This window comes from Falco biarmicus, chromosome 10 (assembly GCF_023638135.1).
Source record: "Falco biarmicus isolate bFalBia1 chromosome 10, bFalBia1.pri, whole genome shotgun sequence".
Classification (NCBI taxonomy): Eukaryota; Metazoa; Chordata; class Aves; order Falconiformes; family Falconidae; genus Falco; species Falco biarmicus.
In genome coordinates this window covers 28,992,122-29,019,852 of record NC_079297.1, presented here as the reverse complement: position 1 = coordinate 29,019,852, position 27,731 = coordinate 28,992,122, and the positions used below count along the sequence as shown (strand labels likewise).

The window sequence follows — 27,731 nt, the reverse complement described above, 5'->3', positions numbered from 1 at the left end:
CAGTATCAAAAAGTATAAAATAAGATCTTCTATCTACTCAAAAAATATTTTAAAATCATCTGCCTTATAAGCTTTGCTTTTGCAAAACCATAACACTCCTGTTCTGCTTCCAGGTTCAGCTATATCAGAATGGATGTTGGAGTAAAACAAAAATTGCAGTAAATAAACAGTTTTACTACAAACACCTATGTAACTAGCTCTTCTGATTAAATAGATACCATATACGGCCTTTACCTCCAAAGACAATGGCATCATTCTTAAAGGCAACACTGGAAGAGTAGTTAGGAGAGTCAGTTGGCAAGTATCCCTCTGGCATTTCTGTAGTAGTCCCCTCTGTTGGTAATATAGTTTCAGTTATACATATTACGCGAAATTTTATATTTTTCAGGGATTGTTCTGATTCGGTCTCATGGGGCACTGCTGTGATGTTCTCAGTCAAATCAGAGCCTGAATATGCAGTTAAGTCCATTGGTGCACTTGATGAAGGTAGTATGGTTGTAGTTGGATCTGGTTTACATGAATTAATCTGAACATCTGCAGCAGGGAAAGGAAATACATAAGAGTTGTGTTGGATGTTAGTTTTGTACTCACTGTACACACATTTATTGAAATTGTTCTTCAGTCATTCCCTTCTGGAAATTATTATTTGTTTATTCACAAAGGCCTTCCCCAAATGGCATGCCTGTTTCACACAGGTGGCTACAACCCAGATTGCGCACCTTTTATCATTACTCACACAGTTAAACGCTTTTTTGAGCAAGTGTGGTGCTCATTTTATAATTGCATACCAATGACAAGATTCCTCCTGGAAAGTACTTAGAATAATAATGCATATAAAACCCAATAACATGACCTCCTACAGAGCAGGAGAGTTAACTGCAGATCCAAGATTCAAAAATATTTCTACATATTCTGTATATGTTCAAAACACATGCATGCACTGTTGATACTTGGAATGCTACTTTGATTTCCTGGGAGCAAAAGTAGCCTGTAAAACTTTTAGGTAAAACAGGCAGCAACGTGAGATAAAAAAGTGACTTGATTCTAATGGGGGCTAGAAAGAAACAAACTTCAGACACACTCAGAAATTCAGTCACTGAAATGATGTGAATGTTGTCTATAAAAAAATGTGGGTGTAAGTAGACTTCTATGTGCAAATGAAAAGCTGAGTTCTGAATCAAGCTCATGTGAAAATGTGAAAATTCTACTTTTCTAGTGAAGTTCTATATTCTGTAAAACTATAAAAATTCCACTAAAGTAACAAGCAGATTACAACATAAATAACAGGGAAATGACATATGTACTGTTCTCAACATGAATCCCCATGAGAAGCCTGATGACGCAGTTAGATTCACAGAATAAAAACCTAAATGGCAGGAGCTTTTTACTCTTTCCACTACAGTTTTCAAGTAATTTTGGCATTTCTTTGGCACAAAGAAAATTGACAGAATGACCTTCTGCCAAATACTTTGGGTAAGAAATGCCTAGAATAGGCAACAATTTGGCAATTAAGATAAAGAAATGCAGAATCGTGCCAATGTTAAATATATATTACTCTAAGTTATTTTCTAACCATTCAGCATGCTTAACTTTCTTCCTATAATGTAACAGTACAATTTTTTTTTAATTAAAGCTAAAATTCAAAATTACTTGCTACCTTATTGGCATTAGCCAGCTACTCAAGATTTCTGAATGCAGAATGATGCATATTTCATGCAGTGAAACACTATGTTGCACAGGAACAGAAGAAATAACTATACCAATAGCAGCAGCTTCTTTTAGAGCATGTTGCCATAGTACTAATTCAAATATGCATTCATCAATTAAGGCTAGGGACTGTAGAGAAAAAAACTAAGTTAGCCCATCATGTCATTTTTAATTCTACAGGTTAGGTGATAAATCAATTTTTAAATGGTGCTTTCTCCTCAGCAGTCAGGTACTTTATAAGCCGACTACTCATATCACCTGCCCTCCTTCACTAAAATGGCCCAGGATCATGAACAACGTCCCACTGGTGAAGGCATGGCCTTCTCCCTAACAGCTTTATCCTCAGGCTCTTCATAAACTCCAATGTTCACAGTCACACGGTTCTAGGTCTTTGTGTCTTTGCATGGGCATATCTTGCATATCCATCTTTCTCCTGTTCTTTCCAACCCTTGTTCACACACTTTTCCTGAAAAATTTCAGGATTTTGTACGCAATCTCTTGCTCTTGTTAACTAAAACTCATTGGCAAGGCCTAGGGACTGATTAGAAATAATTTACTGAACCTCTGTATGGTCTAATTACTGAGTCAGTAGTTACATAATAACCATGGATATGGGACACTAATGGAACACAATGCCTCTAGTTAAATACTTGGTTTTAGTTAATAGCACAGGAGTCATTAAGAAGCAATACTGATCTATTGTGCTGAGAAGATCAAGGTCCGAGTTCTACTGTTGTATCTTTGAACTGGGAATAGACAGTCAAGAATGAGGGGAAGGACAGGTCTTTACACACAGGATGCTGCACATTAAAGGAAGCTGTTTGATTTTACTGATAATAGATTGGGACTCTAGTTAGTTTTATGGTATCTCAGTTTAATGGGTGCCTTTCCTTTTATTAAAAAACTCTCAACTTGTCCTGAAATTACCCCACTTTTGGTCTTTTTGCAAAAAACCCACATACCACACACAGACACCCTAAGTTGCCTACATAAAAAGAGCATTGTGTCAACATTACAGAATAGTAAAAGCAACTCTTCTTCAAGAGCTTTCATGGTAGCGCCAAATTATTAATTCGGATTAACAGAACTGACCTTTTGTATTTCTTGGAACATTTTTTTCTCCCCCCGCCCCCCAAGCTAAGTACAACTTGATAATGTTAAAGACTTGGGGGGGAGGGGGGGCGGGAGCCAGAGGCAGGGGAAGGGCCAACAAATTACAAGAACTCACTCACTTGTGAGTTTTTCATGCAGATATTAAGAAAATAATAAAACCCAAACCAAAACACAAAAAATGTAGTTGTCATGCTTACATACCTGAGGAATTGAAGCAGTAAATCATAAATGTTTTGGAGGATTCAGCATACCATAGCACTAGTCCAACCTTGCCCTGACCACACTTCCTGTTGGATGTTATCCGAGGAATGACAGCAAATCCGTCTTTCACCCATCCATAGCTACAATAAAAAGCATCAGTCCTTTCAATACTAGATTTATCACCAGCCTCAGATGTGTGTAAAGACATTCACTAAAGTTAATGAGACACTAACTGATGTTGTATACCTGCATGTTTCAAAGCCATGTTTCAAAGCCTTTTCAACTTGGGTTTTACTTGCCAATTGTAGATTCAGTTGATTACATGCATTACTTGCTTCTGAGAGATTCACTTTCTCCTCAAGATAAATTCCTACACCTGCGATCCTGCAAGGTGGAAGAATGGAACCTGTAATTTAAACATAAATATTCAAGGTTAGTATTTAAATATTAACAATTATTCTTTTTGAAGAATTTAAGATCACATTCAGCTGAGGATTGATAAAAGTTTCTACCTTGAGGATAGTAGAAAACTAATTTCTAGAAAAAAAGACATACTTCAAAAAAGGATCATACTCTCTTCACACAATAGCCTAGAATTTCAAGAGGTTTGGCTGTTATTAGACTAAATGCATATACAGTTGGCAGTTGAGTGATTACCTGGAGTCAGTTTCTTACTAAAGACACTCTTATTTGTCACACTTATTCATGCAAAATGGGAAAAGTAATCAGACAGCTTTCTTTTTTATTTTTAATTAAAATGATAAAACTAACAGTTGCACTGAGGCATGGATTCCGTCAGTACACCACTCTTTCCCATATGAATTCTGTCAAACATATTATACATAATTTTTCATTAAATTAATCAATGAATAAGAAAATACACCTATAAAGATTTTATCATTTTTTATCTTCCTTATTCATCCTTATCTCTTTTTTTGTTTGTTTTTTTCCTAGGTTGGCATGGTGCTTCCATCCCCCAGCCACTGTCAAGCACAATTTACTGAGTGCTTGGCAGGCAGCAGGAAAAAAGGAGATAAACTGGGTGAACTTAAGACACCTTTCCCCATTCCTCCTCCATAGGCAGTTCATCCAGCTTTTTTAGACAGCCACAGCTGGCACACTATTCCTGACACCTGCACCAGGAAACACATAGCTTAGGTCTGATTACACCTGCTTTACTTTCTTAGACTGTGTTAAGGACGTAGGACAGGATTCAGGATTTGATACAGACAAGGAGAAAGGATATTACTCTTTTGCCTCCGTATTTCACTGGAAGCGTACACTGGAAAAAATATTTTTTCTTTTTGAGTAACGTACTGTAATTGCCATATTAAATGAAACATTTCAACATTTTCAGATAAAAACAGCCACAGGTGTCATTTCCTTGCTCAGTATGCTTTTCAGACTGTGTGCTCACCAGGGATGTACACTAATGAACGGTTCATAAAATCTATGCAACAGAATATAGGGAAACCCCAAACTCACAAGGCAGGACAAAGTGATGCCTGCAGATCCACCACGACTTCTTAGCAACAGTACTTAACTTGAATTTTATGAATGAAAAGATAGAACTAGCAGCCAAGCCACTCCCATGGTGATAAGGGGATAAAAAGATGACTAAGCCTGCGTGGAGTGCTAAAAGAAAGGCACGCTTTTCACTCCTGCTCTGGTAAAAGATGCATCTAGTGAAAATGGTTTCTGGTAAAAGATGCATCTCTGCTATCCTTACATTTAGTTTAATTGGACTTAAATGTTTGGTAGAGCAGTCATTGAGTTAGGTGGATTTATCTCAACAGCAGCAGAGGCTGTGGCCTCCCAGTAACACTGGTATGGTGCAGGCCCAGTCACATGGCAGGTGAGCCCCGGGACACTTGAGCAGTTCCCACAGCCAAGTCACGGCTGCCCCAGCCCTGACCTGGACTCGTCTCTCACCTGCTCTTTTTCCTGCAGCAGCAAGAGCTTAGCACTGAGCGAGCCGCTGGGGATGTCTGCCCATGGGAAGCAGGGCAGGAAGGGAAGGGCATGACTTGAACTTCACAGGCCAACCAAGTCACGCTCAACACGGGTCAGGCTGCAGCTCCTGCGTGCTCCCAGCGGGTGCACCGGCTGCTGCACAAGGGTAACTACGCAGGGCAGGGGGCTGCCAGTGCCCCAGTGTACCTGATGGCCGAGATTCTGGAGCTGGCAGGCAATGTAGCCTGTGACCAGAAGATGTGCATCATCCCCTGCCACCTGCAGCTTGCCATCCACAACGATGAGGAGCTCAACAAACTGCTGGGCAAGGTGACCATTGCACAGAGCGGGGTGCTGCCCAAGAAGACTGAGAGCCACAAAACCAGGAGGAAGTAAACCATGCCCATACAAGGTCCTGAGCACAGAAGTGAAACCCAAAGGCCCTTTTCAGAGCCGTTACATGCACAAGTCTGTAGAGCCAGATGGGACACACCTGAGGGTACCGAGGGAGCTGGTGGAGGAGCTCACCAAACGACTCTCCATCGTTTATCAACAGTCCTGGCTAACCAGGGAACTCCCAGAAGACGGGAGGTTGGCCAAAGTGACGCCCATCTACAAGAAAGACAGGAAGGAGGATCTGGGGCATTATAGGCTGGTCAGCCTGACCTCGGTGCCAGGGAAGGTTATGGAGCAGAACATCCTGACCAACATCACGTGGCATGTGCAAGACAACTAGGGGATCAGGCCCAGCCAGCATGGGTTTAAGAAAGGCAGGTCCTGCTTGATGAACCTGATCTCCTTCTATGACAAGAAGACCCACCTAGTGGATGAGGGAAAGGCTGTGGGTGTTATTTACCCGGACCTTAGTAAAGCCTTTGACACTGTTTCCCACTGCAGTCTCCTGGAGAAACTGGCTGCTCATGGCTGGGACAGGTGTACTCTACGCTGGGTTAAAAGCTGGCTGGCTGGCCGAGCCCAAAGAGCGGTGGTGGATGGAGTTAAATCCAGTTGGTGACTGGTCACAAGTGGTGTTCCCCAGGGCTCAGTGCTGGGGCCAGTCCTGTTGAATATCTTTATCCATGACCTTGATGAGGGGAATGAGTGCTCCCTCAGTAAGTTTGCAGAGGACACCGAAATGAGTGAGAGTGTTGCTGTGCTTGAGGGTAGGAAGGCTCTGCAGAGGCATCTGGACAGGCTGGACTGATGGGGTGAGGCCAATTGTGTGAGGTTCAACAAGGAGAAGTTCCAGGTCCTGCCCTTGGGTCACACCAGCCCCACGCAGCGCTACAGGCTGGGGGCAGAGTGGCTGGAAAGCTGCCGGGTGGGAAAGGACCTGGGGGTACTGGTTGACAGCCGGCTGGCCATGACCAGCAGTGTGCCCAGGTGGCCAAGAAGACCAACAGCATCCTGGCTTTCACTATATGAAACAGCGTGGCCAGCAGGACAAGGGCAGTGATCGTCCCCCTGTACTGGTGAGGCCGCACCTCGAATCCCATGTTCAGCTTTGGGCCCCTCACTCCAAGAGGGACGTAGAGGGGCTGCAGTGTGTCCAGAGAAGGGCAGTGAAGCTGGTGAAGGGTCTGGAGCCCAGCTCTTATGAGGAACAGCTGAGGGAACTGGGGGTGTTTAGCCCAGAGAGGAGGATGTTCAGGGGGGACCTTATCACTCCCTGCATCTCCCAACAGGGGCTGTAGGCGGGTGGGGGTCGGTCTCTTCTCCCAGGTAACAAGCGACAGGACAAGAGGAAACAGCCTCAAGTTATGCCAGGTTGCTTTTTGCTAACAGGCAACTCTCCCAGTCCTCTTGAGAATCATTCCCGGTTTCCTGAATAACTCCCTGTCGCAGCTGCTGAGGCACATCCTTAATTCCTCTTTCTCACTTTTCAAGACCCCACTCCTCCTCTAGAGCTTATGCCTAATTCCTTTCTCCCCTTACTACTTGTTATGCTCAGACTTCACTCTTACTCTTATTTCTTACTTAGTACATTATTTTCCTATCTTTAATTTGAGCTAACACAAGTTTTAAAAAATGTGATGTTGAGAGTGGAAGTTTCTCAATGACCAACTTTACAAAATTCAAATAAAGCTGAGCAGCTGACTGAACGGAATTTCCTGAAGCCTTCCAAAGTTGCCTGGATACTTGTAAACTGTTACAGTCTTTAGTCATTCAATTACAGGACAAATATTTTTGTATGAGAATTGCACGATAGATACATAGCATAATATAAACCCTCAGTACCAGAAAATTAAGTGATAAGTGACAGTAGGACATGGACCGAAGTTGTATGTTAGATTTTGCTAAGCCTTTTAAAAATACACGGTGAAGTGAAAGAAACTTTTTGGAAAAGTTATCAGCTTCAGTCTAAATTCCAGATGGTTTTACAGAGTGAGGAAGAAATCCAGGAAGAGAACAGTAGCCTCTTCAGGTCTTTTCATCACTTCCTAAATCACTTCTGAACTATGTCCTAAAGATGGCTGGGTTGGTACAGGAGACAGACTACTCCTTTAGAAGCATATTACCCTTTTTGGTCCACCAGCTGCACATAGCTGTACTTCAAGCATTGCTATATTTTGTTAACTTACTAATAATGGGACATTCTTCTCAGTATTCTGGTCATGTGAAAAATTGGTTTTACTGAGAAAGGTGGAAAGACTTAGAAGAATCTCACAACAAGACAGAATTGTCATATGACAAGAAGAAAACAGTTCAATTTTTGTAAGCTACAGGATATCAGTTCATTGGGTTCTCTTCTTGCTTCTTGAGGCTGTTTCACAAGGAAAGAGGAGCCAGGACTTGAGGGTGACCGCAGCACAGGTAGGACAGTGCCCTTACTGACCAGGACACAGTCCCACAGCATGTGAACAGGACCACAGTGGTGACAGTGGCAGGTTTCACTGGCAGCCCCAGAGGCAGCAAGGCAATGAATCAGATGCAGGGTTCATCCAGAAAGTTCCATTGGGAACAGCAGAAGATGGTGTTACATGTAACACCTGGAGAGAAGGCTACCTACAACCTAAGCCCAGAGTCCATCCGTGAAGCTCAGGCAGTAATTCACTACTGGAGGCAACAGGGCATGCTACAAGACAGCTCAAAGGCACAGCTGGAGATCAGCCCTGAGCTGAACTGGAGCCCTGGGACCAGTAAGCAGAGGGTGCATGAGTACCCTCAAGGGAGACTTGGAGGGGAACTAAGGGAGGGTCCTAACAGCTGGAAGGAATAGTCTGAAGACTCAAGCTCTCCATTTCCCCAGTGAAAATTATTCAGTGGTTGGGATTGTTGGATGAGACTACTGTTGTTAGGTACTCCAATCCTGTGGAATTTAAATAGGATTTCCTTAAATAGGAATTTAATAGGATTTAATAGGAATTTGAATTGAGTATCTAATTCACTCAGTCCTGGTTTGCTCCAGAAGCTTTTCAGTAGATAAGAAAATCAATTGTCTACAACAATGGTGTACATTATTTTACATAGGTAGACCAAGCAATTACTCGTTGCAAATTACAGTGAAACATCTGGTATGCACTGAGTATCTGCAGGCACTCTAGTGGCTACTGCAGTTAGAATAGATAGCGTCAAGTTAATTATGGAATGTGAAGGTGAAGACATTCAAATTTCACTAACATGAAGAAGAAAGGGGTATTATGAGACTCATTGAAAAAAGGTTAATAAAATAATGATTGAGGGAGGAGGGTTATTGAAGAACTGTGTGATAAAGTTTACGTTGACAATTGAACAGAGAGTTTACACAAAATAGGAAATTTTGCACTGTATTGCCTTGGAGATGAACTGTGATATCCCTGCCACACATTTCCTTCAATGCTGCAAATCAAGACAGTGTCAGGATATTGCCAAATCAGAGCAAAACACTTTGCATGAAAGACACCATTTTTTCACAAACACACAAAACTGGTTTCATGCATGTTTTGCTCTCTGAGGATTGTGCAAAACTCTTTGCGGTGGTATTTTAAATAATACAAAATAAAATCACATTTCAATAGAGCTGAAATTAATCCTAAATGCAATACCAAATCTTTAAAGCAAGCAGTTCTGTAGCATTTAGACAATAATGCTACAGCATTTAGACAGTAATTAAATTAGCCTACCAATTAAAATTTCTCTATATGTTACGGTAGTTTTCATTGCACTGTATTCGAAAACCCTGTGGTTTCCGATGCCAGAAACACATACACACACGCTCCCTTCCCCCCATTTTTATTTGCAAATCTAGCTACTTTTTTCAAGTACTTTACTGTTCAACTAGGAGACTCGAAAAAGTGGAATGTTACATACCTGCTATAAAGTAATTTTGAGCCATGAATGTCATAGCCCAGATGAAAAAAACTGCTGAGGTAACTCCAAAATAAGTTGCCATTGTCACCAACTTGGAAAATTAAGAAATTCAAGGTGTTTTGTCTCCTGTGCTCAGAACAGTTAAGGTATTGGATACTGTCAGACCACCTTTGAGATGACTCCTTGAAAGCAATTGCAGCTGTCACTGCTGCTTCATAGAAAGAATGTCAGAGCAAATGTGTGGACTGTCCCACTCAAAGGTGGGGTCACTGACTGGAAATCCCTGATTACCCTTTACACTTTCTTTCATGTAGGGCTTGCTGGAAAATTTAACTACTGCTGACTCAGAAAACACAGCTGAGGAAGGGAGATAAGACTTAGACTGCTAAGTCAGTAAGCACTTTGAAAGAAGTTTTTCCTTTCCTATTTTTTCCTGTTTTACTGATTAACAGCTCATCACTCATTTTGTCTATTCATCTGGTAAATAAAATGAATTCTCTATTGTATCACAGCATACCAGGCGTTTGTTTGTTTGGTTTTTTTTAATTGGAAGGGCATCCATTCTCCACTATCCTATTTGTCTTGATGTAGCACTTTAACCTTCCTTTGCCTTAGAGTTCCAATGCAAAAATAGGTACCATAACACAGAGATAATATGATACCTAGTTTTGAACAGATTTGTAGATACACTACTGTAAAATGGGAATTCTTGTCAAACTGTAGGGACAGAGGTGGGAGCCAGTCCCTTCACTGCTGCTGTTTATGAAGTTCCAACAAACAGTGATTCCAATAGTCTGATTCAAAACACAGATGGATCCTCATGGCTGTAACTTAGAAAACTTGCAGGAAGTCTTAGCAAAGAAATCCACCTCACCCCCCCCACCCCGATTCCAACACACAGAGAGCAGGAATGGAGTTCAAGAGATCAGCTAGTTCCCTTTACTGTCTGTAGGATCAGCTGTATTTATGTTATTCCTGACAGATGTTTGCCTAACCTGTTCTTAAAGACTTCCAGGGACAAATTCCTAACGTTTCCTCAATTTCCTCAAACACTCTATTCCAGTTTTGCTGTCCTTTACTGTTAAAAGGTATTACCTAGTCTAAACTGACTTACCCATATGGTGCTGTAAATTTACCGCTTCTTCTCCTGTTGGAAATGGACATGGAAAATAGTTCATTCCCTTACATTTTGCAGCGATGTATTTAGAGTCATGCCTCTGCTCCCACTTTTCTTTCAGCTAAGAAACCCCAGCTTGCTCACTGTTTCTGTCTAGCTGGGGCCTTGCCAATGCCAAATGCTGATTAATAAATTACTTTACCTGCTTATACGATTCAGAATGGTATGAGCCTTTTTTTTTGCATCAGGATGATTTTGTTACATCATGTTTACTTTGTGATTCAGTAAACTTTTAGATGTCCTGCATCCCCAGGCTGTTTTAAAGGTCCTGTAAACACAAGCTTTAACTGCAGTTTGGATTGTAGAAAATGCCCACTTAATATATTAAGATAGTATTAACTTTTATCTGGGCACAGGCCCTATCTTTTACAGCAGCATATACCATGGTTATGGGTATACTGTAACACAGGCATCTACAAGGCTGAGTGGAGAATGTTGTGGCTTAATGAAATGATGTCTCAACTAGCAATGAAGAAATGAAAACTGAGTTGTGTTTGGGCTGTGGTTTGGAACTGCATGTTGTTAGAGCTCCTTGATATCTTAAGCCAAATTTCTTGCTCCAATCTCTATTCAATTCTTCATTGTGTTGTATTCACCTGCCTCTACAAACTAACGGCAATCTGAAATACTGAAATCAGACTTACTGTCACTGAGGCAAGTTCTAAATGGATTCACTTGCATTTACAATGTAGGAGCAGAAACTACTAAGTTATTCTGTAGGTCTCTCATGGACTAGTAGACTATGGCTGTAAAACAGAGAACGTCAAACAAAATCTTATCATCTCCATGCTTACCTTGAACTGCTACGTATTTCCTAGCATGCAAACTAATAAAAAGCTGGGTTTCTACATTTTAAAATTGCATGCTAATTGTCCTTCCAAGTTTTAACATTTTTTTTTTTATTATTATCCTCACCGTGGCGAAGTTCCTTTAGTCAAACTCTGTTCATGTTATTGATTTTTAGCTGGAAAAATGAGATAAACACCTTTGTAACACCAAACAAAAATACAAGCTCCTTCACATGGTTCTGTAAGAGCAAACTACAGATTAGGAGAGGGAGAAAAGAATTTTAGAATGATGATGTGAGACTGAAATAACCTTTTTTTTTGTCAGTTTCTTATTTTTTATATTTCAGCTGTTATAAAACTGTGTGGAAGATCACTTACCTGGGCTGTAACAGTATAAAAGGTCTTTAACCTGTTTGTGGGTCTTCATCATAATTTGGGTGGTGAAGAAAAAGCAGCTTTATACTGAATGTTTAATTAGCATTTGAACTAAATTCTTATAGAAACATATAAGGAAAGTTTCCAGCATCTCATGCCAGCATATTTTTAAATGCTAGTGAGGATTGCTGAACAGAAAACCTTCGATATGGGAGAACAGACTTAGCTGTTCTCTACAATCATTTCTAAAGGAACCCTGAAGCCTGAAAAACAGGAGAGGAAACAAGTGGAAAAAAAAAAAGTTTATGTTGAAAATATAAATATCAGGTTTTTTTCCTGGTAACAGTAATTCCTTTCAAGGTTGTCGCTGTCCCAAAGTTTTTCTCCCTGACACAGACCACTAGAGATTCAGAAGTGACATTTCTGTTCTTTATGAAAACTGAGCATTGCCTCCCTCCCGCTGGTCTAGAAGTTCAGCTCTCCACAAAGCCCAGGCTTCCCAGACCTCCCAAGCCTACAAGAACACAAAGCAAATAAAGAGTCCTAACCTTTCACTCAGTCTGCTTTGGTTACAGATTTCCCTTGTCTCTTTCCATGTTCAACCTCCTCGGTGACAGGCAGCCTCCCTCTGAAGCACAAGTTAAACTCTCTTCAGGATATTTCAGTTTCCTCTCACATCTTGTTTCTAGGGTATGACAGGGATGACCCTGCTTGCAAACACTTTCTCTATTGAAACAGGACTTTGCTTGTGGCTTCTACATAATTTTCCTGAGGAACTGAAAGACTAAGAACAAGGTCTTTGGTATATGTAACATGGCACTACATTATCCATTATCTATACGACAAGGCAGTATGTATTTTATAAGAACATACCCATTAATATGCAGACAGAGCGCATGTAAAAAACAAATCTTTAAGGTAGCAACACTGAGGACTTTGAAACCATACTTTTATTTCAAAACTCAAGTATGTGATACTATACAGTACAATACCAGCACACTTGTGCAAAATCTTACAATATTACAAAATTAAATATGATACACAAAAATAGTGACCTTTTAAAATTCCTTTTACTAGAAACATCTGTGCTGTGCAGGAAAAACAATAAACGTGTCTTGTTAAAGCAGAAAAAAAATATTGCACCTCAAGAAAACTATTTCAGTGTTAATTGCATAAATAATAGTTCTACTTCCTGTTAGCTGATGTGATCTTTGAACACAGAAGTTGCTGTGTTTTTTTTCCAGATAAAGCAAACTAATATCCAACAGATAAAGTTACATTTAGAATAGTTTTTGAGCTCAATCTAGTTTCCTATTAAAAAACGGTGTCTTCATTGACTAACTGAAAAATATAAGCAAAAATATTTAATGTGCTGTTAGTCATTGTGGTTCATTATTTTTAGTGGATAGTTTGCTCAAAGTAGTTATAAAAAGAACAACAGTTTTTTAAAAAATAAACTTTATCTTAATTTTTTCATCTCCATTAAAATCTCTTGCCTCTTTCAGTCCATTCCTCACAACAATTAATATATTTGAGGTTAAATTATACTTGCCTTAGACATGCAAGTGGTTCAGTTCAAATCAGTACAACTACTTACAGAAATTTGCCCTTGTGCACTAAGTCCACAAAAAGCCAGTGTGCTGAATTCTGAGAGAGGATGGAGGCCTCATTCATCCACTGACAAAAAAAAAACCCAACTTAGCACATGCTTAACGTTAAGCATTTCAAGAGTCCTACTGATATCAACAACCTCCTACATGTACTTAAAATAAGGTGTTGGACCCACATCAGAGCAGATGTAAGGAGTGAATTAGTTTGATTATAGGCACTGTTAATTGTTTTTCCTCAGTGCAGCCCAACATTTCCACAATCACATAATCAAATATGTGCCATATTTTTTGGCATAGAGCATTCTGAATCTGCAGATTGATTTACCTTCAATTTTTATTGCCTTTTTAAGTTACCAACACTATTTGTAAAGAATATTAAGTTAAAGTAGCTGATTTTAATAAAGGAGTATTCAAAGAGCAACTGACAAGTTTCTTCAAATACTGAAAGCATGTGAAATGTCACAGGAGTTCTTCATAGTCAGAAATTCTAACTGAGCCAAACAGATACCAAGTAATTTGCAAGAAACCTTCATCTGTCTTATTCTTTACCAATTACAATTTTAGACCGAATGACACTTCCCCATTATCCTTTTTGAACATCCTTAAGCACACTATTCCTCAACAATACATACTTTAAAATAAAAAAAACAAATCTCCCAATTTCTTATAGACTTCCCCACCCCTATCCCACCCAAAAAAAGTGGTAGTGCTTTTTTCCTCCCCCCCTCCATATAATTGTCTCTTAAGAAACATGTGGCTAAAGATGTAACAAACAAAATTCACCATCAGGATATTTGTTACTAGTGCCAGGTATGTGAATTAAATTTCTGACTGAGTTAGTAAATCTGTTTGCTTTGATAGATAGTTTGAGGTTCAGTGTTTACACCAAAAGAAAACAAGACAATACTAACTGCATCTGAACTGAAATTACAGTACTTCATAACACACTCATCCTTCAGATGGTAAACAGACCTGTTAATCAGTCAGAAAATGCCAGAAGAATGCAAGACACAAGTGCAATCAAGTGTCACACAGATTTTGATATTGTGGTTAGATTCAAGGATATAGCTATGGAAAGACAAACATAGTTCATCTTCAATCAGAAGTAATGTTCAGCAGGTACCTGTGGTATACCTTAAGTGACAAGCATTTTGGTCTTAGCCCTAGGTGGTGCTGTTTTTTACAGGTAATGGCTTAACCATTTTGAAATTGCTTGCCTAAAAATTTCAGGCTTTCACATTCTAAGAATTCACATGTCTAAGAACTCACAACTCCCAAACAGGCAGAACTGTTGAAAATTCTGGGCAAAAGATTAATCTACCATGACCTGATAGTTTAGCTTTAGAAGTATATCAGAGTAGTTATATACTTGACATCAGATTCTGAAAATGAACTACTAAAAACATGCAGTGACCTCTTTAAAGCCTGCTTTCATCCTGATTCATCTACGCATTGGCTGGGTTTTGGCTGTGTGCAAAACTGTGTTCCTCCTGCAGATCTCAAAGTATATCTATTTCCAGTACTAGCAGTAGTAGAGCAGAGTCCGCTTAGTGTGATCAACTGTATACAGAGGTTTGAGGACTTCTTTATTTAAATTAAAAAAAATAAAAAATAAAAAATTGAAGATTGCTTTCCACATCCAAGACTGCTGTATTTTGGGCTTAGGCAACACATCTAATTTTCCAGACAGCAACTACGTTTTGCTGTAACCAGTATTAGCTCTGAGTGGAGTGGCATACACAAATTTGTTGCAAAGTATGCCCCTTTGATATACCCAAAGTTTCCAGATATATTTGACAATATCAGCTGTGCCACTTAGACCTCATTTTAGGTTTTGTTGTGTATCCCATTTAAAAAAAACAAGTGGTGGTCCCCTTCTTAAAGTATATCATAAAACACATTTATGCATGTACTTAGTATTCCATTTAAATAATGATATGGATAATTCCTCTTATAAAATTACTTTATCAGCAAGTCATTTGGTCTGATAATGTAATTATAACCTTCTATAGAAGAACTTCTATTTCCACCCAATAATCATGAATAAGGAAATTAATTAGACTTAAAACCGAAATGACTTAAATGCCATTAGTACTTCCAACAACCACCAATAAATTCAGGAAATGCTAAGTAAAGCAGTAACTGCAAATGCAGTTTTAATAATTTCTGTCAAAAGCATAGCAGAGATGTCAATGTCCCGTGCAAATCATTCTTTTCAAAGTCTTGCTGGTTGCTGATTACTGCCACAACCTCATAATGATTCAGTATTACTTTGTATCAGTCATTTACAATGAGAGGACATTTAGCATTATTCATCAGATTTTGGCATTTTGGCAAGGTATGTTCACAATGTATCCCCAAACCTGATGGTGTGGAGTAACTAATTTGTCTAACAGATCACACTTAACAGCCGTAAGGATGACTAAGCACTGCCTTGAACAACAGTGGTCTAATATGCATACTTGCTCAGGTACCATAAATACATGGCTGTTCCTTTATTGTTCAGTGCGTTGCTCATGTTGAAATCCTGAGTTCCACCAGGAATACTGATGGGCAGTAGAACAGCTGGCCTTCCCTTCAGGTCCCTCTGATTTTTCATCACAGGAGTTGTATGAATGGTAGATTCCCAACACCACAGCAAAAATTATTATCGCAGCCACTACAAGCCATACCACGTTCCAGTGTTTACACAGCTTGGGGTACAGTATATGTAAATAATTAATGATGACTTCAAGTCTGCTGTAAAATTAAAAGAAAACTGTTATATATTAATCGTATGCAAATTTATTATCTTAAGCTTTTCAATTTGAGAAGTTTCATAGATGTATGGTGCACCATCTTTTTTCCAAATACAAACACCCTGTCAAAGAAGAATCAGACTCTTCTCCCAAGAAGAGCTGTACATTCAGATATGGATGATGTTCGCAGCACGGCTGAAGACTCTAAACTTGAATTCTATTTCTCCCACCTGTCAACTGGCAAATCTCAGAGCATGATAAGATGTAAAATTCTGCACTATTCACAGGTTGCTCAACTGAACTAAGCATTAGAATGTGTTGTAAACGTTTCTTCCTAAGAGTTTAATGACTAGTGAGTTGACTGTCCTTCTGAACACGGCTGAAATCTCATATTAACAGATGTTTATAACCATAATGGTTATGGTATGGAAACAGATTCTTCTGGATCAGGTTTGGACCCTACCTTAGCTTGGGATTGGAACATATTACTTGCTTTGGCCAGCGTTCAATTTCTCTCTAATGCAAAATTCTCTTTGCCTTTAAAATGCAGAAAACTGCAGGTACATTGACTTGGGTGGTAGAACCACCAAGAAGAGTCAATAATTAACTCTAAGAAAAGTTGAAAATGTCAAAAAAGTTTTCCAGTTAGGCATCATATGCTTCAGGTAAGACAATAAGCAGATGGTTCAGAAGTCCCCAGTATAGACAAAGAGCACTGGGTACAGATGAATGCAATAAATCTGTCACTCTGCTGAAAGGCACGAACTCCATCCAGCACAGCGCTGTTCTGCTGCATCTACAAAGCTTCCAGAGGGAGCAAGAACCTGCCTGTCCAAGTCAGAGCAAGTCCAACATAGCTGAGGAGCTTGTCTTACTGTGCGTTCACTTTGCAGATGTATGGAAACACTCACCTGTGAAGACCCTTTGGGAATGACATATGACACAACTATGGGCATCAGATTCCTCAATTACAGCTTTCATGAGACAATGCATGCCTACTGAGAGATATATTCTGGCATGTAAAGAACTTTTGTGGATATTTTTTACCTCAGATCAAAACCAAATCCCATCAAGATGAAGCATCTTGATGTCAACATACAATTTTAGTTGAAATACTGAAATGAAAAGTTTTGCATTTTGCAATATATTATCTCAGAATATGTCTTTCTGTGAAAATACTGTTAATTTCAAATATGCTTCCCTAATTTGGAAGAAAATACATCAAGATAATAGTATAAAACACTTGGTTGGGTACTACAAATAGAAAAAAGTGCCTCCTCTTGTACAGACAAATTACACCACTGTCTCACCTGCTTTTCAGGTTTTTTATCTCATCTTCATTTTCACTTTCTTCATGTTCATCATGACTTTCTTTGGGTGTCTCTTCATCTTCTTCCTTCAGTTCCTGAAGTTCTTTGGTTTTCTTCAAGCCTTCCTGATAGCTTTAACACACAAAACATTTTTCTTAGTCTAGTATGCTGTATAAGCCTGTTCTTATATAATGAAAAATTAGCTTTATGTTTAGTTACATGCAATAAAACACAAGTAGTAGTGTTGCATCACTTGGACAAGAGTAATAATTAACTAAAGACCACGAGTATGGCATACAGACAGCCACTCTTCCTTAACAGCGGATTACATTAGCTCTGTTACCAAACTTATAATCTTGAAAAAGAAGTCATAGCCCTCAGCACAGCACAACTGTCATCTATTTTAAAAGTGTTGGTAGGTATTTCTCTATTATTTTTCAAACATTTTGAACACCCTGTAGTTTTTTTTTTCCCCCGGAGAACAAATGCAAATCAATGCAAAAGACAGATGGCTTGTTGGATTCTGCAGGAGAGAATCAAAATTTTTGTCCCACTTTGTAAAAAGTTCTTTGCTTGACATTAAGAAATAAATCCCAAAGCTGTTAATTGCCCAAAACATGCTGGTAAAGTGCTTTGTGACACAAACAAATGAGTTTACTGCAAGCGTTGATACTCTTTACTCATTTCCACACACACTTTTAAAAATAAACGTTTTAGAAAGTTGTCTTGGATTATCCTATCATGAAGCTGAACACTATTGACGTAAGTACACCCCAGCCAACTCAGAATCTCTGGTATAACGGCTCTGCCACATTTTAGCTAACATTAATAAAGGATGAAAGTGAACAGCTACAATGCAAACACAGTAAGTGAAGCTCACGCACATTGCTTCCCACATTGCTTACATTATGACCATCTTCTAGGAGCTCATACCAGTTATGTCACTCATTTTTCATTTAAAATTACATTATAAAAACATACGTCCTCATCTGGTAGCACAAATTTACAGATCTAGTTCACACAAAATATTCCCACCCTTTGTTATATGCTTCCTCTTCTATCTTGGCTTTTGTTTCAGGATTGATCTCTTCCAACCCACTCTGTGTCAGAACAGAAGTAGAGGTGTCACAGTCAGGCTCTCCATTAGTCTTTCCACTGCCAAGAAGACAAAAGAAACAGACAAATAGAAAATAACACCACTGAAATGTACTGTATTTGGAGTATACTACTGAAAACAAGAACAATCACACACCATTTTGTGAATCCTGATTTTTCTTCTTTAATGTACATTGAAGAAATGAAATGTCTTTCAAAAGAGAAGAAATAAACACTAAGCAAAATTTTAGTTTCAAAATGTTCTAATTTAAGAACAGTACTTGATATGTTTCTAAGGTATTAAAACTTGCATTTTATTTCTTCTTAAAAAAAAAAGCCAACCCCCGCCCCCCCCCATCTGTTTCATGGCTTATCCGTGGTATTTATTTGCTGTTCTGGAAAAATTTTCCTTAACTTTCTAAAAATCACCTTAGAAATTGTAACCTGCAACATCAGAGGAAAATAATAGTAATAATAAACCCTACTTATTTAACAAAACATTTTTCTTATTTGTCTTTAATCCCCTCTGCTGACTTTATATGCTGAACTGACGGACAGATTGAAAAAAATACAAACACATACACAGCTTTTGTCACTAAAACTTCAGTAAAAACTTTGAGCATTTAGACTAAGGATAAGCCACTGTATATTGCTCTCTGCAGTGCTCACCTGTCCTTATTTATTTAAGTCTGGGACAAAGAGTTTAAGTGATTCAGACATGACTTAGCAAATCTATGAAACTGAAGGTTTAATTAGCTCAACAGTTCAACTTCTAGAACCAAACCCTTTTGTAAGCTTTATTTTTCTGGCTCTAAAATAAATGGCAGAATAATTCATCCTGACTGACACTATTTGTGGGCAATGAATTTTCTCTCAAGAAGTCGTATTAACAGTAGACATAATTTTCACTTGGATTTTAAAGAAATCATGAATATAAGCCTGAAGTGCTTAAATATACCAAACCCTGCTGAACGATGTAATTTTACACTATTACAGCAGCTGGCCCATGCATACGTACTTATGCTCAAACTTGGATGTCAAGTTCTGTTACTTGATAACGTGATTTGCTTTTTTTAAGATCCAGTAACTAATATTGGTAAGGGAGGGTTTTTTTGTTGGGTTTTCTTTTTTCCTCTAGGATTTCTGTACAGTTTCAAAAGATGGTCTAAATCTTACAGAATTCTGTTCAATTGTAACAACTAGTCCATAGTTCACCATTTTTGTTTTCCCAATTGTTGCATATTTTCATTCTTAGTAAAGCACAGAGATAAAACAAAAGATATTAGATAATTTTTTTCCTGCCTCAGCACTAATCTAAAAGACCTGGAGTTCAGTATTTGGTACTGACTTCTACATAATTTAAAGCTTTTAATTTGCATGTTTAAAGCACCCTAACAAACTTTAATTTAAATGAGTATTGCAGATATTTTATTGTAATATTGTAAACAGCCTAAACGGTCAAAGTAGCAGTAGTAGCAGTAAAGACTACAAAAATCAATGTGATGTTTTACTAAGTTTTACTTCTGAAACATCAGCAAGCAACTTCCTTAGAATGTGCAACATTTCCTGAAAGAGATAAGTATTTGAAAAAGTGCCTGATTTTTTTTTTTATTTTCCTTTTTAGGCTGATTATGTGTACAAATAAATTATTTACACACACAGGTTTGCAAATTCAACAGTACCTGTATCCATAATGGTAACTGTTTACAAAGACCTTGTAGAACAGCTTGAGTATGCCTTGCCTTCTGTTCTCATCTCAGTCCCACATGTTTTCATATCTGTATTCTATTACTGCAGGGGCTTTACATTTCAATAACTTGTATAAAATTAAATAGCATGTCTACATGAATTTCAGCTGGAATAACTTAGAAGTTCTTTCCAGAAATATGTAGATGCACATGATTTCCAGCAGAGCAATTCTTCGCTTTCTTTGCTCATATAACTATTATTCTTGCTCTGAAAGTAGTACAATTTAAACCCCTGGAGTTACTTACGGAACTACCATGGAAAATGGGTAACAATAGCATACCTTAATCCAGCCAGGGCATCTACATCAACAGCAAGTAATACAGAGTCAAAAAGGCAAATGTTTTAATGGAAAAATATTTTTGCTATTTATAGGTACTAGAAAAATACAGATATTGAGGTATTTTCTTATTACTGGGCCATTAAAAAAAATCTCTTTCACATCTGTATTTTTTAATTTTAAAATGCAAACTTCTCTCGCTCTTATAACTAAAATATGAGGTTGTTAAAACTAAAATTTCAAACCTAATGTTTTAATTTAGTGCAATGCTCAAATCATTTCATACTAAAAAAGAATCACTACTTAAACATTGTTTTGACTTCTGCAAAATTCTGATGATCTACTATTATGATAAATTACACTTTTGAGTTTTGTATACTTATGTTTATTCATATAAATTTAAAAGCCTACATGACACTGGATATCATAGTATTTCAAAATATGATTCTTACAGCTGGCCATATGTTCAAAAGGCAAGGGTAGAACACAAACTTATATTACTGGGATAGTCAACTTAAAGAACCTGGGGTTGCTCACTGACAACTTCAGATACAGCATTATTTTGTTCCAGGAAATAGATTAAAAAAAATTTAAAAAAACGTATGTGATAGTTTTAGTTTTGTCAAGTTCTGAAGGCAGGCCTACGCAAATGTGTAAATGTATGATCTTCTGCTGAATTTTTTACTTGATGAGTTCTAATGATCTTAGCAGGCTCCATTTAGTTCTGCAATATTGCTTGTAAACCTCTGAACACGAAAAGAACAATATGATGGTGACACAGAAAACACAGTTACCAGATCATGAATCAGCCTAAGCCAGTGTTGTGTCACTGATTGCAATACCTTATGCCTTGGTATAACATCTGTTAGGAAAGATAAAATTTATATAATTTTCATTTCATACCAAGATTTAATAGGTAATGAGATGGCCTAGACAAAACTCACTTTTCTAAAAGTGCTGGCAGAACAGGAGTAGATGTTAGGTTGCTCCTTCCATTACTAGGTGATTCAGACTGTAAGTGAAAAATCACAATAAATGTTACATCCATGAATTAATTTCAAATGAATCTTCAGTAAAATGACAAAGTCAATGTGCTGCTTTTCCCACACCCATGAACAAGGTATCTTCAATATGGAGCTTCTGAATTCCACTAACCACAGTAAACAACAGACCTGCACACTAAGAAGAATTTTCTATGACATTCCCTTCTACCCTGCCTACTTTTTCCAAGAAAGTCTTTCTTCTTCATATATTGATCACTGAACAGGAAAATTACTCTCTTGCTTCTCTCCATATTATCCTAGGAACACTGTTAGCTGAGTCTTCAATGGAAAATTTTAAACATAAATAAATCACAATAAACAAACACACTTGGATTTAGTTTCTCAGCAAAACTCCTCATTTAAATAGTCCTACATTTTTAACAGGAAACTGCATGATTTTCAGGTTACGTGCCATCATATCTCATCTCTGAACAGTTGATATGCCTTGCTGTTTTCCTCCAAAGCATTTATATAGATCGATTAGGTTCAGATTAGATTCTCATTTCACTTATTAACATTTTATAAACAAAAAGTCAAGGCAGAGGCTGGTAGCTCCACTAATCCCAAATCACCACAGAATCTCTAAATTTGTACCACATGCATTTCTGTACATTAATTGCATGTTTTCCTGTTTAGCCAACTTCTTTGGCAATGAAGAGAAGCAGTCCAATCATCTTCTATGGTTTCTAGTTAAAATTTCTCTCTCACAGTGGACAACTATTTTTGCTACTTCTTTCCAGTATGTTACTACAGATGAAAAGGCAAATTGCCTCACCTAGTGTCTAATGCCTCTGAATCACCAGCTAGCCCCATTCAGGGGTGTCCAAAGTTATCATTTATGGAGGAAGATTCTGAAGGCATATGTCCCTTACACAACAGGAATTACATTTGCCCATTCCCTTCACTAGGATGGAGTCAAAACAAGTAAAACCAATGAAAAGGCTTATATTTTTGAATAAATATGGCTTGGCCCCATGCAAAAGTGGTTTCAACAAAAATAGTATCTTTAAAATGTTGGTTTTACTTACCAGGGACGGCACTGAAGGTATAGGTGATGCTGTTGGTGACTGACCAGGAATGCTTAAGGAGTTAAATTTAGGAACAACAGCAACACTGACTCTCCTCCGAGGCATGTTCTGTGAGAAACAACATACTTTTTTTCCACCATACAACAAAACAGACTGAAGAACAAGTTAATAGGTGTGGCAAAGATGTAGGTTAATGTCCATTGGGAAAAAGGAGATTTGGGAGCAAAATTAAGATAAATGACTGTCAGGGCTGTGGTTTTCCCCAAAACTTCCTCTAGTACTGTCTGGTATGGCAAGTGCTTAGCATGAAATGAGGTGTTGTATGGAGAGGCTACTCTTTTCCTTCTGCACTGAAAGCCCAGTAGTTGAAGTCACACAACAGATATGTTCTGAGTTGATATCGTCAGTTCTTATTAGAAGCTATTATCTTTGGTTAAACCAGATGTATAATGATACTGGGAAAAGCACCAGTGTTACAATGACTGGAAAAAAATGAAGTTACACATGAAACACTTATCTTGTTATGTACTCATTATGATATACTGCATCTACTATGATATATTAATTATTTCTAAACCTACAAACTATAGCTTACAGAAACAATAACATCCGCTGCTTCCGCAAAAGAACAGAGCCTTCTCCCCCACCCTTGAGTGGTTATGATATCTATCTAGCATCATGCATCATTGCTTACATTTCCCAAAGACCATGGAAATTCTTTATATGATAAACACATGGTAAGTGTACACAATATATTCTACCTCAAGTACAGATCATGTAAGTTTTTGCTGTCATTAGGTAAGTAGCCAAATGGTTCATCCCATGATATACATGTAGTAAAATCTACACATTCAACTGAGTAAAAAAAAAAAAGCACTTATAGCATCTAATAGCTTCATTGCATATCCAAACACTTCTAAGATTCTGCTCTAGATAACGTTACAGGAAAGGAGGTAAACACAGATTTAGTAAATACATAGGAGTTACCTACTCCACGATCCTGCTTCTAGACAAAACCAACTATAAATATACATAAATGACAGAGGTTTACCTAATACGGTCCTGAAAAGCTATACTGGGGAGTCAGCAGCCATACTATGCAATCCATTCCAATGTTTGGGGTTCCACCCCCCCCCACCCCTTAATTATTTGGACTTGTACTTGTCTTCGTTAAATTTAATCTTTTTGGGGGGACCTCTGTTTCAACTTATCTGATTATCATTCTGAAATGCAGTCTGGCCCTCAGCATGCTCTGTGCTCTAATTCTTTCTATCCAGCACTCAGAGGTGGCAGGAACAAACTAAAGAATGACAATCCAGGCAAATAAAAATATGAAAAGAAATAGTAGACTGAATATAATGCCTCTGAACACCACATTTCATAATGGTCACATTGGCACTTGGCTCTCTTAAATCACTGGTCGTTTTAGGAAACTTTGTAATAAACTTCATCTCCAACACTTGGAAGTTCTGCAGACATGGAACACTGGCCACGTTAAAGTTATTAAATGGTTGAGCCAAAACAATCTGAAATAATCTCTCACTGAATGCTTTGTCAAACCAAACAAGATACTTCGATGCTAACTGAAAAATTAGCCCCGCTTAAAAATAACTGTTTACATCTACAGTACTCTGAACATGATCTAATTCTTAACATAACAAAAATGGTATGATCATGGAACTACATAGTAAATTTTGATCCAATGCTCACCTTCCTCACTGAGGAACTATAAAAAAGCACAGGACCTAAGCCATTCTCTGGAGCACAGGTATGTGGCTTGGAATAGAATTATTCTTAAATAAATAGGTCCCTTTATTATTTATACTTCACAGCAAGTATTAAAATTATTGCACAAAGTCACACTTCATGTATCCAAAATTACAAAGCACTTGCACTAAATTACAGGAAAAACATCGAGAATTTACCAGCACCACATTTTGAACACAGTCTATATGTGGTGGTATGCAGACAAAGAAATTTCACTACATATAATATTAATTTAATTTCCTTTATATTGTAGAAATACCTTTCCAACAGTAAGAGACATGGATCTAGATGAACGAGGTACTCCATCTTCTGTATAAAAACAGTAGAAAGAAACCAGTGTTAGACTATATGAGTACCTGTAAACAATATTAATAGAGCCCTTGCCTGTATTTCAAACTCAGGTATAGTGTCTTTATAAAGGTCTGTAGTGACTGCATATTTATCTGTCATACAGTTCTGGTGTCAATTAAACCTGTAGAAGAAATTTGAAATAACTGCAAAAGATTGAACCATTATGGTCATTACTGAGATCATGCAAAAGTCCACTATGCCTCCGTATACAAGTTTTTGCAAAAGAAAATAGTAATTTCAGTTTCCAGCAAACTAGGAAAGAAAAGGTTGCAAAAAGAAAAAAATCTTTTTAATAACAACATTTTGCCATCATCTGTCATCTAAGAGGTACTTGGGTCAAACCTATGGAAGCTACACGTATGTGCAAGAGGCCTATGAAAATGTCATTGGATTTCATCAGAATTTGGTGATAGGCAACAGTGATTTTAAATCAATGTACTATAGCATTAAGTATGGTTCATATGAAATATTTTATTGTATCTATAACTTTTTGAAATCTACTGTAGATCAGAACTTCATGAACAGGTTTCATGATTCTTCAGTTTTTAACATTATTAGCACCACGCCTCTCTGTATAAATGCAGGACAAACCCTTAAATGTTAATCTTTTTACCAGATGCACCATAGCTTCTGCTAGAATTCTGATTGGCAAGTTTCTTGAACTCCATTAGTTCAGCATGATCCTTTTCATATGTTCTTTTCAGATTTTCCACATACTGCATCATTACTTCTGTTGCCTTTGACATACGCTTCTCCTAAAGAAGAGAAGGGGAACACGCAGGTAATCTCTACACTTCTCAAACAAATGATTTGCTTCTATGTCTGTGTTCCCTGTCAGGGCTAAATCTGGAATAGTTGTTCTTCAAGAAATATTAGTACCTCCCTGACTGAAAATTTCTAAGCTAATAAGAACACAAATGCACATGCATTCAGATGCCCACAGGATATCATAATTTATTTTGTCATATGTTTATACAGTGTCTGTGTGCCCGTCTTATTAGTTATGTGGTATATGCACATTTGTTTTCAAACCCTTGGAGGTCTTAGTTGCTGGCATCAGTCTAGTTACTTTAGAGAGCAGAGGCAACAGTCTTGAATCTGGGGCAGTATTGCTGTGTTCTCATTTATAGTTGCTCTGTTCTTATACTCTTAATAGTTGTCTGACAAAGCTATTGCCAAAGGCAGGTGACTAAACTAGATGAGCTTTTTGACCCAGAAAAGTTTTCTTATTAGTGCTGCACTGATTATAAATAAGTTTCTTGCAAAGCAGCTATAGTTCTAAATAATATATATGGTCCTATTGTGTAGCTTCATGGATAATCTTCTTCTGTTTGAATTCTACTTCCAGGGTGACATGGTGTCTTATCTGACATTAAAATAAACATTTTAATCTGTCAAAATGGCAAATAAAATTCATAGGGCTAATATAACCTCCAGCTATGGCTAAAAAAGAGCAAGAGTGAACATGTGCAGCCAGGATACGTGTTAGACAGAAGGATGTTCTTACCTGCCGAATGGCTCCAACCATCTCAGCCCGACTGGATAGTCTAGCAGCTAAACGGCGCAGAACTGCAATATCTTCCAATAGCTTCTGGTAAGCTTCTCTGTGTTCATAGTGATGCCATAAGTGAGCTGAAGACTGAAGTGAAAACACACAAGCTTTATCATCATGTCTTGCCACTTTTAGTTCAGATGAAATAGCCTGAGCCACAGAAGTGTTCTAGGCAGAATTATACACGGACAAATTAGCCCCAGAGGAGTGCCACCACTGCCACCACAGATAACCTAGAGTGCTGCTGCTCTGTTTCAGAATGGTGCTTCACTGCATACTGCAGGCATACCTTTCAAGGAGTTAAAAAAGGCTAAGCACATTTGCAATATTTTCCTTTTGAAATTAATGATGAATCATACCTTGCTACATGTGAACTTTACAAATTATGTTTATTTGAACTAGTACTTACAAATGACTGCTGAAACACAAAGGACATTTTAATTTGCTAGGCACGAGGTATTAAGAAGGCCACTTATGTTCTTTCAGTTCCATGCCACTTCACTTATTTGGAAAAGAAGATATTAGAGTCTCAAGAATTCCAAATGTAAAAGAGTAATAAAATATAATACAGCCTGTAAATCAAATGGCAATTACAATTTCTTAACCAATTTTTGTCAATCAATAAACACATTTATGCACTGGTTTAATATCATCACTTTGATAGCCCAGATTAATTCTGAAATGCATAAAAGCATGTAATTTCCTTGGCATTAGTTACCAAAAGCAAGAGTGAATTTAGATGTCTTATTAGCCAAAGCCTTAGTGAACACCTTTTCACTGAATGAGTTTTCTGTTCACAGAAAAGTTTGATATGAGAAAACCTGATACGATTTAATAGAAGTAAGTGTCAAATCTAACATACTTTTTTCAGTCTGAAAACCTTGAGATTCATTAGGTTGTTTCTGCTTGCTCTTTAAACAGAGAGCAGAGGGAAGAGCAGCAAAACATTTAAAAAACGTCTTTTCTTTTTTTTCCCCCCCACCAACAACTGATCTGGAAATACAGATTTGAAAATCCAGATGAAAAGAGATAAACATAACCATCTTTTTTTAATTGTATCCTTTCTTACCCGATTATGTTCTTGATAAAGTAAATGGGAGAATCATTATGTCCTCCTAACTATTTCTCAAAAGTATGGTAGCACCTCCTTGTAATATGCAAATGGGGTCTACAGGTATTTCATTTAGCAGCATTGTATCTAAGCACACCTTCCTTTTTTTGTAGAAAAACATGTGCAGCACCTAAGCTGACACATCTCAGAATGTGTCATTTTAGTTAGAAAATCCAGAGAAAGCTGGCAAGAAGGACTGAAAACTACTGCTGATAAAAGAATATGAGGTACAGCTGGAACGAAAGTGTGTTCAGGCCCATAACCTGATCCTGAGATGGCATGTATTCCTGAAGTAATCCTCGCTGTTTCCTTTTCTATACCCCCTTCTATTAACCTGCAGTTAACAGGTCTTTCAAGTCACAAATCTCAGGACCCGGGCTTCAGATCATTTCAGTATCTCACCTAACTGGACACCTCATATTTACTGCTAAAGGACTTGCCCAAGACAGCATGGATCAGCAGCACTCAAATTGCAGTGCTGAATGCTCTTAGCTCT

At 37.9% G+C, this 27,731-nt stretch overlaps 2 protein-coding genes across 19 annotated transcripts in view; both read right to left on the bottom strand.

Moving 5' to 3' along the window:
- LYVE1 (lymphatic vessel endothelial hyaluronan receptor 1) overlaps positions 1-9,547 on the bottom strand; it is a 29,191-nt gene extending 19,644 nt beyond the window's left edge. For all 4 annotated transcript variants that reach the window (XR_008824369.1, XR_008824370.1, XR_008824371.1 and 1 more), the window contains exons 1-4: positions 9,265-9,547; positions 3,268-3,427; positions 3,022-3,161; positions 235-534 (exon numbers count right to left, since the gene is read on the bottom strand). Coding sequence is in view for 1 of the 4 variants with exons in the window: in XM_056354678.1 (XP_056210653.1) it covers positions 235-534; positions 3,022-3,161; positions 3,268-3,427; positions 9,265-9,346 (682 nt within the window). In the remaining 3 variants the exon portion in view is untranslated. The remainder of the gene's footprint in view (positions 1-234; positions 535-3,021; positions 3,162-3,267; positions 3,428-9,264) is intronic.
- A 2,990-nt stretch (positions 9,548-12,537) lies between these two features.
- The window catches only part of IRAG1 (inositol 1,4,5-triphosphate receptor associated 1), a 79,699-nt gene continuing 64,505 nt past the window's right edge, over positions 12,538-27,731 (bottom strand). For 14 of the 15 annotated variants that reach the window (XM_056354662.1, XM_056354673.1, XM_056354674.1 and 11 more), the window contains 8 exons: positions 26,080-26,211; positions 25,186-25,327; positions 24,481-24,530; positions 22,455-22,562; positions 21,328-21,395; positions 18,298-18,417; positions 17,263-17,394; positions 12,538-15,953 (listed from right to left, as the gene is read on the bottom strand). In XM_056354662.1, the coding sequence (XP_056210637.1) occupies positions 15,710-15,953; positions 17,263-17,394; positions 18,298-18,417; positions 21,328-21,395; positions 22,455-22,562; positions 24,481-24,530; positions 25,186-25,327; positions 26,080-26,211 (996 nt within the window). In that variant the 3' untranslated portion in view covers positions 12,538-15,709. The remainder of the gene's footprint in view (positions 15,954-17,262; positions 17,395-18,297; positions 18,418-21,327; positions 21,396-22,454; positions 22,563-24,480; positions 24,531-25,185; positions 25,328-26,079; positions 26,212-27,731) is intronic. The other variant, XM_056354668.1, reaches the window with a different exon arrangement.